This window comes from Channa argus, chromosome 3 (assembly GCF_033026475.1).
Source record: "Channa argus isolate prfri chromosome 3, Channa argus male v1.0, whole genome shotgun sequence".
Taxonomy (NCBI): domain Eukaryota; kingdom Metazoa; phylum Chordata; class Actinopteri; order Anabantiformes; family Channidae; genus Channa; species Channa argus.
In genome coordinates this window covers 8,615,815-8,630,636 of record NC_090199.1, presented here as the reverse complement: position 1 = coordinate 8,630,636, position 14,822 = coordinate 8,615,815, and the positions used below count along the sequence as shown (strand labels likewise).

Here is a 14,822-nt window from a genome sequence, read left to right as displayed (position 1 = left end):
TGGGAAAATAACAAATGGCGGAATGTGTATATCTGCATGTATTTATGTTTCTTCGTATTTGTATTTTCCGTATGTGTTTACCTTTATTTATTTTATTTTTTTTCCTTGTGTCGTTTTGTGTGTTTGTGTGCGTGTTTTGTGTAGGGATGCGTCCTCTACATTACGCTGCATGGCTTGGGAAGACTGAACCTATGAAGATGCTGCTGAAAGCCGGCTCATCGGTCAATGGACAGTCAGATGAAGGACAGATTCCTCTCCACCTGTCAGCTCAGCATGGACACTATGATGGGGTAAATGAGTGTGTGTGTGGGGGGGGCTGGCTTCAGGTGTTGTGGTGTGTGACACTGTGTTAATGTGATGTGTGTTTATATGTTATCTGTGCCTGATGATGCATGAAAAATTTGTGGTCTCCCAGGAAATTCAAAAGTATAAGTGAGATTTGTGTGTGTGTTACAGTCGGAGATGTTGCTACAACACCAGTCCAACCCGTGTATTTCAGACTCAGCTGGGAAGACACCACTGGACCTCGCTTGTGAATTTGGGCGTGTCGGAGTGAGTAGATTTGCCCAAAACCAAACATACACTCACATTATTTAATGTAATGTTATTTTGCTTTTATTGAATCACATGAATCACATGCAGATGACATTTCTTGTGAGCAGATACTAGCATACAAAACAATAAGCTGGCAGCTTCTCATTTTTAGCCAGTGCTGACCACTGTATTTACTGGTTAAAGTGATAAACGTTAAACAACGTTGAAACGTTGCTAGCGGGAAGTCATCTTAGCTGTTACTAACAAGTTCATTTTGAGAAACTAGTTGTTTAAATTGCTCTCTCTGGCTTTTGTGTGTACAAGGAATGTAATGATACGGAAATTTCAAAACATTTTCGATTCCACTTTCTTAACAAAACATTAAGGCTATGCAAAGACCGTATCCATTTCATTGCAAAATCTTTTAGAAAACTGTTCTTTTTCTTTTTAAATTAACCCTTCAAACATAACAAAATGACCTTATTTTAAAAATGTATGTAAATTTAGTAGTAGGTACAACAGTATCAAAGTTGGTATCTAAATCTGCCTCAGTTCAAAAATGGGGCCAAAAAACCTAGATCATGAAAAGCCTAATCAGTATAATAAAGAGAATTTGACTTCATTGAAATCCTTACAATGAACATATTAAATTGTTCAGTGTAAAATAAAAAGTACCCCAGCAATGATTTGAATTCATACATTTATCAGTTGTAAATCAGTGGAGAAACAACAATATAAACTACATGAATGTTTTTTGTTTTGTTGGCTTTAAAGTGAAATGGGGAACTGTTTATGGACATTTGTCCCTCTTATATACAGTGTGTGTCTCTATGTTTTTAGGTGGTCCAGTTGTTGCTCAGCAGTAACATGTGTGCAGCCATGCTGGAACCAAAACCCTCCGATCCCAACGGAGTGTCACCTCTGCATCTCGCTGCCAAGAACGGACACATTGAAGTCATTCGGTCTGAAAAACCTCTCTCAGCGTGTATCTTTGTATTTATCTTCCTGTCAGTCAGCTAGTCCTCCTGTCTGTCCACATGAGTGCATGATCTAATCTAACCTTAACTCAAGATGTCAACATCTGTTATGAACCTAAGAACAAATAGATCCTCATAGTTTTTGTCCAGTTTTGAATAATGCAACAAACACACCACTATTCAGTGTGCAGATAGTTTCAAATTTAACAATGTTTGGACTAACTTTCATGTGTGATGTATTATTGAGTGAGTGAGTATTATTTGTTATTTTGTTCTGCAGGTTGCTGATTCAAGCTGGCATAGATATCAACAGACAGTCTGAGTCTGGCACAGCACTACATCAGGCTGCCCTCTGTGGGAAGACAGAGGTAGTACGCCTGCTGCTGGATGTAAGTCTGTCTTTCTGCCTCTCTCTCTCTCTCCATGTCCTTCTGTTTGTTTAATGTGTTTACATAAGAAACTGTTGTTAAAGCTGCCTCACTGGCCTCAGCTGAGCAAGTTTACACCTCAGCACTTGTCACTCATCCCACTGAGACATGTGATGACACCTGAGGGTTATGTTAGCTTGTTACATAATGCAATGTCCAGACCAGCTGTGATTTGTTTTGTAGTCCTGTTGTCACTTTCACATGCATAATGATCCTACTTGCAGTCAGTGTTCTCTCGTATCCTGCTGTATTTCACTTTTGATTGCTCATTGCTCAGGCTGCTTGCACAACTATGGTAATGATAGCAGCGTGCATGGATGCACAACCACTGACACTGACAACGAATGCTCCGTACATCCCCGACATGAACTCATTGTGACACACTTTAACATTTTAATTTTAATCACGTTTCTCAACCACTTCCATCCAGAGTGGTATCAGCGCGGGCGTGAGAAACACTCTGAGTCAAACAGCGCTGGACATCGTCAATCAGTTCACCACTACACAGGCCAGTCGAGAGATCAAACAGTTACTCAGAGGTCAGTCCACAAAGATATGTGCAAGCCACATTTTTTCACTATGCCTTGTAGAGGTGGGGAACTCCACAATATGTTTTTAATCCAAAACCAGCATACGAGTGCCAAAATCTCTGCTTTAAAAACTCACTGAAAGCAAGTACTAAGACGGGAGATTAATGTGTTCAGATTTCTCACAAATAGCTTACTTCTTATTGATCAGTATTATTATTACCACTACCTCTAAAAGTCTAACGAATTAAATTAAGCATTTATAGGAGTTAAATTACCCCATAAAAGGACAGGATTATGGTGGCAGTTTGTCTGTCAAGCTTTTAGCAGAAATAGATGATAAGGAAACAATGGATAATGAATACCATTTGTGCCAACTGATACCTGGAATTCAGCCCTTTAAAAGAAAAACCAAAAGCTTTATACAAAGCTGGCATAGTGCCTGTGCCTTTTTTTGGAATAACTTCCCTCTTGAACATTAGTGATTTTAAGCATTTGTATCTACTATGCACTGTGTATTAATATATTGCATACTTTTTAAAGTGTCACACTGGTTTCAATGGTGCAAATAATGTACGCACCAAGTGTGGTGTTTACGTAGGCTGTGTCTAATGGATGTGTGTGATTTGGTTTTCTTTGTGTCATTTCTCGTACTGTAGACGCTTCGGCTGCAATGCAGGTGCGAGCACTCAAGGATTACTGCAACAACTATGACCTGACCAGCCTCAACATCAAAGCTGGAGACATTATCACGGTACACAGATCTCTAAATACTTTGAGTTTCCTAACTTCTTCTGAAAGCTTTGTGTTGTATATCGTATGCTGTTTAAATATCTGTTGTTTGTGGACCACTTAGTTGCATTTGTTATGAAAAATTGCTATATAAAGGCATCTGTAGTATACACATTTTTATTTACCCACTAAATTTAAAGACTGAACAACATGTATATGCAAAAACATCCATGCAACAGATAGATGGTCACACTTTGAAGTAGACACAGAATAGAATAAGATGTAATACTGGTTACACTACCACTTTAAGTTCAGCCTTATTGTAAGGAAAGTGTTGGAGATTAGATTACGGGTTTAAATCCCACCCCACCAGGTGTGGCCCTCACTCTCAACCACATGATCAAATAAAATCTCTCCATTTATGTATGTATATATACAGTTAATTTAACAAACAACAGACATCACAACATCGGCAGGTATGTTTGTGATGCTGCTGACCTCATTTTTACAGAACATGCTAGTCTTTTGTTTTTACTGGATGGAACTCTGATGCTTCCTAGCAACATACTTACCCATTAATAAGCAAAGATATCAAATGTGATTTCGTTCATATGTAGTTTGGAATTAACTGTTTTTTATTATTTTTATTTTTTTAAATGTGTAAACAGATTATAATCTAATCTTTGTAAATGGTATTTACGTGTCTTGGCAGGTGTTGGAGCAGCACTCAGATGGCCGATGGAAGGGCTGTATTCACGACAACCGCACAGGAAATGACCGTGTGGGCTACTTCCCCTCCAACATGGTGGAAGTCATCAAGAGGGCAGGTGACCACCCACATCACAGCTGTGTGTGTGATACTGTATGGGTGGGAGGATGTGCGCTTATGCATGGGTGGTTTTTCCACAGCTGTTCTGTAACTATAGCTGATCATTAGTTGTAGCTAGTTGCAGCATCATCAGCCTCTTTCGGCAGCTCATCCATTTTCCCAACCTGTCAATGACCATTAATCAAAAACTGTCCCCTAATGGCGTTTAACCCCCCGCCTTCCTCTATATTTCTGCTCCTTCTGTCACCCTTCCCAAATAAACTGCCTAACCAACCTCTTCTGCTAGATTGTGACACATGTTGTTCACATTGTTTGTTTGCTTTATTGCTATAGTGATAATATATTTTAATTTATAGTGATATATTCCTTGTGGATATATGGATGTCTTATTTTCTCATATTTTTATTTGAATTATTTATAATTTTATACATTTTCTGATTAGATTTGTTTTGTTTCCAGTTGACTGATCAGTTCTTGTTGTTGTTGTTTTGCACCTCCCTTCTCCTGGCTTCATGTCCAGGTCAATCCCCTTCCCAGCAGTGCCATACCCTCCTGCTCCGCAGGCCAAACCCCTGTCCCATTGCCTCGGTCAACGGACACTCATATCCCCCCTCCAAAGTTCTCCCCCTGCATCTGCCTCCCCCCCCTCCCCCTCATCCCAACACACAGTCCCTCCCACGGTTCTCCTCCTTTGGGTACGTTCCTCTTCCCATATCTCCTCCTTCTCTGTCTACTCCCCCTCTGTCTACTCCTCCTCTTCCTCCTCTCTCCACTTCTCAGGAGCAGCAAAGTCAGACAGGTACATACTGTAGAGTCACTTTACATCACAGATAAGCATCCTTTCCACATTGTTTGCAAGGCCACATATAGAATTTCTTGTGTATATGCTAGGACAAAAAAAATAAAAATGCTTGTTTGCCTTTACTACATGTAAATGTACTGCATGTATACATGTATATATGTATACATATGTATGTATGGACAAATGTATTTGTAGGATCACTTCATCCAAATAGTGGGTGCTGTAGCTATACCTATAAATTTCTGCTGCCATTTTATATGATTATGATGCGGATGTCTATCACTGTTTGGAACTAGAGGTTAAAAAAAGTAAATTACCCTAATTTACCCGATAATGTTTCAAAATGTAAATTTTTCCTGTAGCTGAATGGCATTCATGATTGAGTGAACTTACTATTCAATTAAAATTACATTACAATTCTGTACACAAATATTTTACTTTACACACTTGTATATTATAGAGCATTTCAAATCCCTTTTTTACAACTATAAAATATATAATTTCCTATGATTTAACTTGAAATACCAAGTGTTATTTGCTGTTGTATTTGTTTGTTATAGTAAGTGTACAGTAGCCGAGTGAGAGTATCTTTGTGAGCTGGAGTGTGTGGTGGTGTTTCTATAAAGAGGTTATATGTGAAACTATATTACCCATATTACATTTATGGGTCCTTGTAACGGTTAATTATTCAATTGTTGTTCAGAATATACGGACTTTCTTCAAAATTACACAAATGAATGGTCATAACAAAGTGTGTGTACATGCAAATGACAGGCTCACGAACTGCCGAGCTTAGTCCTCAAGGCTCTCCAACTCTGGGACATCAGAGTAGCACCAGTGAGGATATTTGGGTGCTACGCAAACCACTGGCAGGTAAACTGTGTGTATTTGAGACTATTTGCAGTATTTGAGGTACGTTTTCTGTGTAAAACTAAAATCTCCATTTGTGTCCATTTGGAGGTGGCGAGCGCAGTGGCAGTGTGGGCAGCCTTGGCAGCGTTCGGTCATCAGGCAGCTTGCAGGGTTCTGGAAACACACACGTTCTGACCACCCCTGCTCCCAGTCCACACCCAGCACCTCCAACAGGAGTCAACACACACGGCCTTAATGCTCCGGGCCTGCATGCACAATCTGAAGGGGTAAAGGTAAGATGCTTCCCACATTTGTTTGTGTGCATGTGTTTGCACCAATTTGTTGCTACTGGTTCTTTACAAATCAACCAACACATCATTACTAGGAAACAGCACAGCATTTTCAAGAAACAATCAAAACTATAGGTAACCACAATTGTTTCCTGCTCAGACTGTTCTTCCGCAGGAAAGATCAGCATCAACAGTAAAACAGTTGCATTAAGACAGTGGCCTCCTGGTTTGTTCTTTACGTTGAATAAATTTGGGAACCTTTGCTCCATGGCATACCCCCTCCCTTCTCCCATATTTCCTCTCTATCCTTTTACTTGAAATATCAAAAAAAAAAAAAAGACAAAAAAGACACATTTTTTGAATAAACCAGTGCTTTGTCAATAAGTCAATGCATTGTAATTGACTTATTGACAAAGCACACAGTTAGGTAGGTATAGGTAGTTTTAAGAAAGTATGTGATCAGTTTCACATGCAGTTACCTCCCCACAACAGCATAAACTAGAAAGAATCTGGGTATAATGTCTCACATGATCTGGTACTTTTATTTAATACTTTAATCTTATAATATGTGATATCATGCACCCTGCAGTTCTGCTCTTTAACACCTTCGGCACATTCTTAATCATTGCATATAAATAGTGTAAGATTAGGTTATACCTTAAAAACATTGAGGTTGTGAAACTGGAAGGGTTTCTCATGCACCAGTGTTGGCAAGCTGCAAGACATGCTGTCTGTTAAACAGTTGAGTCACAAAACACCTCTGGGATTGGAGTGATTATGTTTGAGTAAATGTTTCATTGGGTAATGTGTGTGTATGTGTGCCCACATCCGTTTATTTGAGCATATATGTGTTTTTGTGTTTTAGCTCCTGGCCACCGTGCTGTCCCAGTCAGTAAAAGCCAAGGAGCATCTTATGGAGCAGTCGCAGTCTGTTGAGCAGTCAGCCAGTAAGCACAGAAAGCACAAAGCAATATCTCCCCTTTTTTTTTTTTTTTTTTTAAGTGATAATTTGTGTGATTTTTTTTTGTGGAAGTTAAAGGTCTGTTTGATGCTACCTTTTATAGGTGATCAAAAGCAACAGCAATAAAACAGAATCCTTTGTCTTCTCTTGCTAATAAAGTGGATAAAATAATTGTATAGTGACTCAAAATGTTATTCTGTAGTGAAGTGAATTAATGATCAAAAACAATCAAGGTGGTGTTCACTAGTACAGCAAGTGCTACGGGGTTCGTTTGGTTGCTGCTTTCATGAATTTTTTATTTTTCTTTCAATTTCACGTTTATTCATCGTGACCCTCTAAAGACCACCTCTCTGTTCATATCAGACAAATGCAGCAATTCCCACCCCTGTCTCTGTATAATATTAATTTAAGTTATGCTTTATTCATAAAAGCTGCTGGGGTAAACAGCCTAAACCTCATAAATTAGTATGTTTTAAGCTGCAGCAACAAAGGTTTACTTATACTAAGTAGATTAAAAAGTAGCTGTGAAAAACAGGTGGAAAATACAGTAGGATAAGTTGGGTGACCATCGCCCTCAGAACGAAAACCAACTCAGCTTACTCAACTTAACCACAACCTACATATATTGAAACTGTTCATGTTTATATTAGCTTATTGCCTGCTTGTAACTTGTACACTTAATTGCTGGCATTTATGAGTTTACATTACTGTGAGCTTGGTTATTTGCTTCAGGGTACAGACAGTAATACATTTCTAACAATTTTTTATGTATTTATTTACAAATACAATTTATTGTTTAGCCATTTATATGATGTCTTAAGAATCCCCTCTAAATTTGGGCACCGTGCTTGTAGCTGAAACAAGCTTAGAAATTAGCATATTTTAATCTGCTGTCATTCCACTGGTTTAAGTGGTATGTGGGAGGTGTGGTGCTAAAACAGCACCACAAAGCCAGCCAAGCATAAAAAACTGTTTCTAAATAATTCTGAAGGACTACACAGGCAATATAAATCGGACTTGGTTTGATTTGCCATTTGCTTCTTAAAAGAGTTCAGTTCTCAAAGACTGCACTGAAATCAAAATCGAATGCACTGCTAAGGCAAGCACTTTCCAAAAACTATGTATGAGCTATTGCTTTTATAAAAATTACAGTTGGTGTAAAATAAACACAATAGATAAGAGCGAAGTAACAAAAAATGGTCTTTTAATGTAAAATCGACTAATGCTACTCTTTTCCTCTCTTCTTTCCCTTGTCTCTTTTTTGACCCCCACTCCAAGGCTCTTCGACTCCCACAGTTCATGAACAGCGGTCATTCGAGCGCAAGGCAGAAGAGGATGACGGGAAAGTGAGTTTATGGATGGCAGATCGGTTCACTTTGTGGACTGCATTTTCTTTTGCTTATCAACCAGCACGTTATTTTGACACACAGCCATCTACACGGGTGGGGTTCAGGCAGTGGCCACAGTGTTGTGTCTGCCAGGGTGGTTGTGTTGCACCTGAACAGATGAGACCCCGAAGAAGGGTATGTGAATGTGTCACCATGGAGACAGGCAGAGTGACAGACACATTGAGGAGTCAGTTTCTCTCCTGCCTTCTGTCTCATCACCCGCCCCCTAAGTCCTCACACCACACTGAGACACCAGGCACCCTGATGCTGTAGCTCTGCTGTAGAACCTGTCAGCGGCCCTGTGTGTCCTGAGAAGCTGAGGGTTAAATTCTTTGCATGTGTTCTAGAATCGAGCAGGATTGCGCATTCTAGAACCACTGGTTGCCAGGCGACAGCATTGTTCCTTACTGAAGCAGTAGTAAGCACCAGTATGCCCTCAATCTCAGCCAGCATTCTTTGTCATTCATCAAATATGAATGGCAAAAAAATCCCTAATTTGTCCTTTGGGTTTAGTTCATCCAAACCACAAAGCATGTTATTAGTGGTGGTGAGCCAAACTGGAGGTATCAGTTTAATTAACAGAGATTGTGAGATCTTTATTACTGAGGATCTTCCTTCTACTAAATGTAACTGTTAAACTCCTTCTAGAAACACAAGCCTGTAGTCGCAACAGTTGGTGTGTCGCCAGCTTTAGTGTAAAATGACCTACAACATAGTTTAAACCACCACAAGACCTTGTGCAAGCTGACCTTTAATCATGGATTGTTTGTTCAATTCCCATGCCATTCAATCTACATAATGATCAAGAGAATCCCCCAGTAAAAATCCCGTTAAACAAACCTGTAAGCCAAATAAATATAGATTAAGGGTTTTCAGATGTATTGTTTGGTTGGTCGAGAGAGCAGAGATCTCGACACATTTGCAAAGAAACCAGCATGGCTAGTTACCTCTAGGCATGAGCAGGTCATTTTATATTTTCACTGAGTTAAGTTTGGTATATGTCTTGCTATTTACATGAACCCTTGTGTATCACAAGGAGTATTTTGTGGGAGTTATGCGTATTTGAGATAGATTTGTTGATCATTTTATTCCTTACTCTATATTTGAGTAGCAGTATTTTGGAAAAAGCGAGCATACTTTAAATGTTGGATTTTTTTTGCTAGTGTTACATGCCTTAAAATATGGCAGGAATATTGTTCTTTGTTGCTAGAGCAAGTTTGCATTCTTTGTATTATAGAAAAAGGGTTGAACTTTGGGAATACAGTGGAGGTTTCGATGCTGACAGTACTTTACACACTGCCAGAACAGTCAGCAAGTGGTCTGTTTTCTGTGCTGTAGAAGAAGTATGTGGACTTATCTAGAAGCAGACAGTAGTGTTCTGTGTTCTGTGTTTTAGAAGCAGGCAGTAGTGGCGTGGCTGGGTGAGTTTCAGCTGCAGTTCTACACCACCCACTTCCTCACCGCGGGATATGATCTAGACACCATTAGCTGCATGACCTCTGAGGTAAGGTCATGATCCCTGACCCCCTCACGTCCTGCCCCCTGTCTGTCAAGGCTCAGCACAGCACAGCTCTCAAATCAGCTCCCCACTGACCTGGATGATGTCATCATGACCCTCCTGTCTCTGTCACCTGACCCCCTGGTGTGAGTCCTGAGCATCAACCAGTCACTTCTCATAATCTGTCTGCTTCATTTACATACCTGTGTTCAAACATGGCTGTGTGTTGCAGTCTGTGCTGTAAATGCTATTTTATGTTTGTCATTTGGTGTGTTTAGAGCCCCTTTGCACGGGTATGTGTTTGTGTGTGTTGTGTGTGTGTCTGTGTGTGTACTGAAGCAGACACAGTGTTGTGACATAAATCCCCTAAAGGCAGTGGACAATCATCACACATTATCCAAAGCCAAATATTCCTGAAGGCACATCACACACTGCTCATGTACAAATGCCAAATGTACACATTAAGTTCTTTACTTTCAAATGAAATGAATCATCTACAGTACTTGTGGTGTGTTACTCTTGTTAGTAAGTGTACTTTGCATTGAAGGACCTGACGGCGATTGGGGTCATGAAGCCTGGACATCGAAAGAAGTTAATATCAGAGATCGGAAAGCTGCCCTCCACAGACTGGTTGCCAGACCACAAGCCTGTAAGGCTCTCCCTATATAAACTAGAAAAAAGGCTACACGTTGAGATTAGCTAGGAAATCAGCATTTCACAATCGCAGCTCTCATCTGTTGTAACACTGACGCCATCCTGTGTATGTTTTAGGCAAATCTGGCAGACTGGCTGTCTCACCTGGGTCTTAGTCAGTATTATCAGGTGCTGGTGCAGAATGGCTATGAAAACATTGACTTCATCTCTGACATTAGCCTTGAAGATTTGCAAGAGATCGGCATCACTAAACTCGGTAAGACATTACTAAGATAATAATATAATAAGTAGAGAGTGTTTGATTTTGTTCACTGTAAATGAACTTTCCGAGCTGTCTAAACAGATGTGACCATAGGAATTCTTGTGTCTCTTTAGTTACCAAAGATTCTGTGCTGCTTTACTACAGTATACACACAAGTAAAAAAATTGCATATATTCTGTTAGTGTATCTGAAAATGTAAACCTATATAGTTAAAGAAAATGGCAAATAAAATATATATTGAAATGATTCTAAGTTTCAATAATCTAAAAATACAGATAGACCCTCCAGCATTACATTATTTTTTTAGAGCCACTAAAGTTATAAAATTATTATGTAACAGCTTTGTGCAGAAACATATGGTTTCCTCCCTAGAGCAACAAATGTCTTAAGGCATCACAGCAACTTTTCCTCTATTCTCTCTCTCCACACCCTTGCCTCCCTTTAGGCCATCAAAAGAAGCTGATGTTGGGAGTGAAGCGACTAAAGGAGCTACAGCGAGGAGAAAGTGGGTCTGAGCCTCCTCTGAGCCCTTCCACTCCTCCTTCCAGCCCAGGCGGTAGTACTCGCTCAGAGCCTCTGAAGGAGACACGGAAACAGAGAGACGGTGTCCCCAGCCCACTGGCCAAACCTCGGCCAGGCCTCTTACATTCACAGACGCCTCCGCAGACACCGACACAAACCCCACCACAGACCCCTCCACATGGCCAGACCCAGCAGGCCTCTCCAAGGGCCCGGCTGCGACCCTCTAGTCAGATTGCGGCGGCAGATCTGTCAGCACCGCTGCTCCGGCTTCCCAGTGATGAGGAAGAGCGACGGAGAACTCTTATTGGCTCAGACTCAGACTCCCGATACGCCACAATGTGCCGCAGCAGCTCCGCACGCACTGCCGTTCCTAATGATTTCACTGTTAACCGGAGCCAATCATCTGTCACTCTCCGTCCTCGTCGGAAAGGTCGGCCCCCAACACCACCAAAACGGTCCTGTTCTTCAATTACTGGGGGAGATGGTGATGGAGAAGGACAGGGGGAGGGGCTACTAGGACTGCCAACTTATCGAGAGCGGCGAGCCAGTGACTGCGGCAGCCTCGGCTCAGCTTTAAGAGCTCAGAGCTCAGCAGGCCTGGAGAGATCAGAGGGGGCTTCTGGGAGTGTTCGCAGCCTTGCTGCCATGCTGGAAACCTCTATTGTGGGTGGAGCCAAAACCCTGCCAAGGAATCTAGGAAGCAGCACTAACTATCTACAGGTGTGTGTGTGTGTGTGTGTGTGCATCTTTGGAGAATCATAATTTAAGTGTCTTTTTGTCAGAAATGTGTAATAATCATGTGATCTCCAGGTGAGTCCGCCTTTACTTCGTCGCCAGGCGGGTGCAGGTGGTCTCGGAACTGAGGAGGATGATGTCTTAAGTAGGCGAAGGACCATCAGTGGACCGGAAGGCCTCCTTGGTGATCAGACTGCACTGTTGCCCCGGCACTCAGCCCAGCAGCGTCCAGAGCCCCGGCCCCGCTCGACAGTGGTTGCCCCGCCATCAGAAATCACAGATGGGACAGCAACGCTCCGAAGGAAACCACGTACCCTTGCAACAGATTCTGAAGCACCTGCATCCACGGCTACCACTGTTGTTACCATGACAACAGGCTCGGACACAATACGCAGGAGACCGCGCACATCTGAGCGTACAGAAAGTGTTGTTCAAAGCAATAACCAATCAGACTCCCGCAGCAGTCCAACAGATATTAGCCAGAAGAGCGGAGGCGAGCCGCAGCAGAACGGTGGCATCATCCTGAGGCGGAGGCCTGTGTCTGAGGTCTCTGACAGGACGGAAACAAACAAAGAGAGCTGTGAGTGGATGGAGGCCAGGAAGTCTCTGAAGCCACCAGTCTCACCCAAACCATCAACAGTCAGCCTGAGAAAGACACAGGCTGATCCCCCAACACCAACCCGCAGGGTGCCCATACCTGGGCCTGATAACACTGAGACAGCACAGAGCCCTGGTGAGATACATCTACACTGTGGTCTATTAATTACTGATATCAATTTAAAGTCACCATGTGTAGGTTTTTCATGGGGTTATATAATGAAACAATTTTTAGGCCATAGTGCAATTGAAAAATTATCCAGACTATATGCTACTTACTAGCCCTTTAATCAGGACTCTTTGTTTGGGAAGTGGAGTTGCTCGCCAGTGTTTCTGTCTGCAACAGTTATTTTTAGTCCGCCACTGAAAGGCCCTTGAGTTAGACATTTTCAACTTCTAAAGATAAGTCTTACAGAATAAAGTTGGGCTTTAGACAGGAGATTGAGAAAAGGGTAAATCAAACATATGAAGACAAGCTTGTTTAAGTATAAACTGAATATAGTTAGTTAATAGGCAGGTTAATAGCTAATGAAAGTAAGGAAAAGAATAAAACATTGCAGCCCTATAATAATTTATTTGTTCAGGATACAGGTTAACAATTCACTTTGTCTTCCCCAACTACACCATGATAGTATCTTTCAGTTTCTGATTGACCCAAGCAATCAGCAGTAGGTAGGGCAGGAAAAGCTTGGCAAACGACCAGGGTGGGGGGTCTTTAGAAGCTTGGTGGAAAAATTCCGGATTTAACAAAACTTAAAATTAAATGTATAATATTGCACGAAATACCAACACATTATGACAAGATAAGACTTATGTAACAGAATTACCAACTTGTCCTGGTGCAATGTTTGAAAGATCTAATTATAATTAATAATTAAATATTATGTAAATACATACATGAAAGACTGTTGGTCTTTCCTGCTGTACAATGTAATATAAAAAGGTCAGATATTTGCTAAAATGTTAATGGAAGGTGATTACAAAAAATGAATGGAAAAAATCAAGTACATTTTCTTTTTGCTGAATGGGTTAATCTCTATAAGTTTTATTAAAATAAAACTGACAGTACTGACTCTCTCTGACCAGAATCGAAGCGTGTCCCACCTCCTGTATCCCCAAAACCACGTGGACCCCCAACAGCACCTAAACCAGGCAAAGCAATAGTAACTTCAACTGCAATGAGCCCAAGCCCTGCTGCTACCAGCCCAGCTGCAGCCAGTCCCACCCCAGCCCCCAAACCCTCATCTCCGCTCTCTGCCGCCCCACTTCCTGCTCCTGACACTCCTTCTGCTCCCTCCCTCTCTCCGGGGCTCCCTCTTACATCCCCATCTCCAGCACAGAGTCCCTCCACCCCTTCACCACATCCTGTCAAACCTCCTCGCTCCTCCATTGCTGGTCTCTCCATTGACTTGCTGGGAGGACGAGAGGCAGAAGAGGAAGAGGAGAGGAATAGAGAGGAAGAGGAAATGAGGAGAGAGAAGGAGCACAAGAGGCACCAAGAACAGGAGGAGGAGAGGAAGAGAGAGGAAGAGGAAATGAGGAGAGAGAGGGAGCACAAGAGGCACCAAGAGCAGGAGGAGGAGAGGAAGAGAGCGGAGGAAGAGAGCCTGAGGGAGGTGGAGAAGAAGCCCTTGAGGAAGGAAGGAGCAAGAGAAGAGGTGGAGGAACTAGTGCAGGAAGAGGTGCAGCATCGGTTGGAGGAGACCAGTGCCTCCTTGGCTGCAGCTCTGCAGGCTGTAGAGCATAAAATCAAGGAGGAGGACACACAAAATGAGTGGGTATTTATAAAGTTCACCATCACATTTACCACAGCGTGTAGCATTTATAGTGTTATTTTTAGTGTTATAGCTGTATAAGACCTGTCAAGTAAACACAAATTTGATTAAACAGCTCAAATCATGTCGGATTTGCCTGAAGGGGTTTTCATAATCCACACACAACATCCTTTGTCCTCACACTCTTGAACTGGATAAGGAATAACCCCACAAAAAAAGGAAAGACAATGGAATAAACCTCAGGAAGAGCAGCTGAGGAGGGATCCCTGTTCCAGGATGGATAGATGTGTTTTTTACAGAACAGAGTAAAAACTAAATGTACAGTATGGACAAATATTATACAAAAATAGATTGTATAAAGAAAGAAAAGCTGTTTTAACATGGGTCAATGACCTTTGTCCTTTTGGTTGACGGCATAGATAAGAGAACGTCTTCCCCACTACATAATGCCCATTCCCA

The 14,822-nt window shown here is 41.6% G+C and overlaps 1 protein-coding gene across 4 annotated transcripts in view; it reads left to right on the top strand.

The window, feature by feature from the left end:
- si:dkeyp-9d4.3 (caskin-1) overlaps positions 1-14,822 on the top strand; it is a 30,201-nt gene that overhangs the window by 13,290 nt on the left and 2,089 nt on the right. Inside the window, exons 4-21 of one of the 4 annotated variants that reach the window (XM_067497292.1) lie at positions 145-290; positions 457-552; positions 1,375-1,496; positions 1,792-1,900; positions 2,370-2,478; positions 3,126-3,220; positions 3,911-4,025; positions 4,548-4,826; positions 5,604-5,702; positions 5,790-5,974; positions 6,837-6,918; positions 8,211-8,278; positions 9,717-9,824; positions 10,366-10,467; positions 10,590-10,728; positions 11,180-11,976; positions 12,067-12,724; positions 13,675-14,362. In XM_067497292.1, coding sequence (XP_067353393.1) covers positions 145-290; positions 457-552; positions 1,375-1,496; positions 1,792-1,900; positions 2,370-2,478; positions 3,126-3,220; positions 3,911-4,025; positions 4,548-4,826; positions 5,604-5,702; positions 5,790-5,974; positions 6,837-6,918; positions 8,211-8,278; positions 9,717-9,824; positions 10,366-10,467; positions 10,590-10,728; positions 11,180-11,976; positions 12,067-12,724; positions 13,675-14,362 — 3,997 coding nt within the window. Of the gene's footprint in view, positions 1-144; positions 291-456; positions 553-1,374; positions 1,497-1,791; positions 1,901-2,369; positions 2,479-3,125; positions 3,221-3,910; positions 4,026-4,547; positions 4,827-5,603; positions 5,703-5,789; positions 5,975-6,836; positions 6,919-8,210; positions 8,279-9,716; positions 9,825-10,365; positions 10,468-10,589; positions 10,729-11,179; positions 11,977-12,066; positions 12,725-13,674; positions 14,363-14,822 lie in introns of those variants that run through there. The other 3 variants (XM_067497293.1, XM_067497294.1, XM_067497295.1) reach the window with 3 other exon arrangements.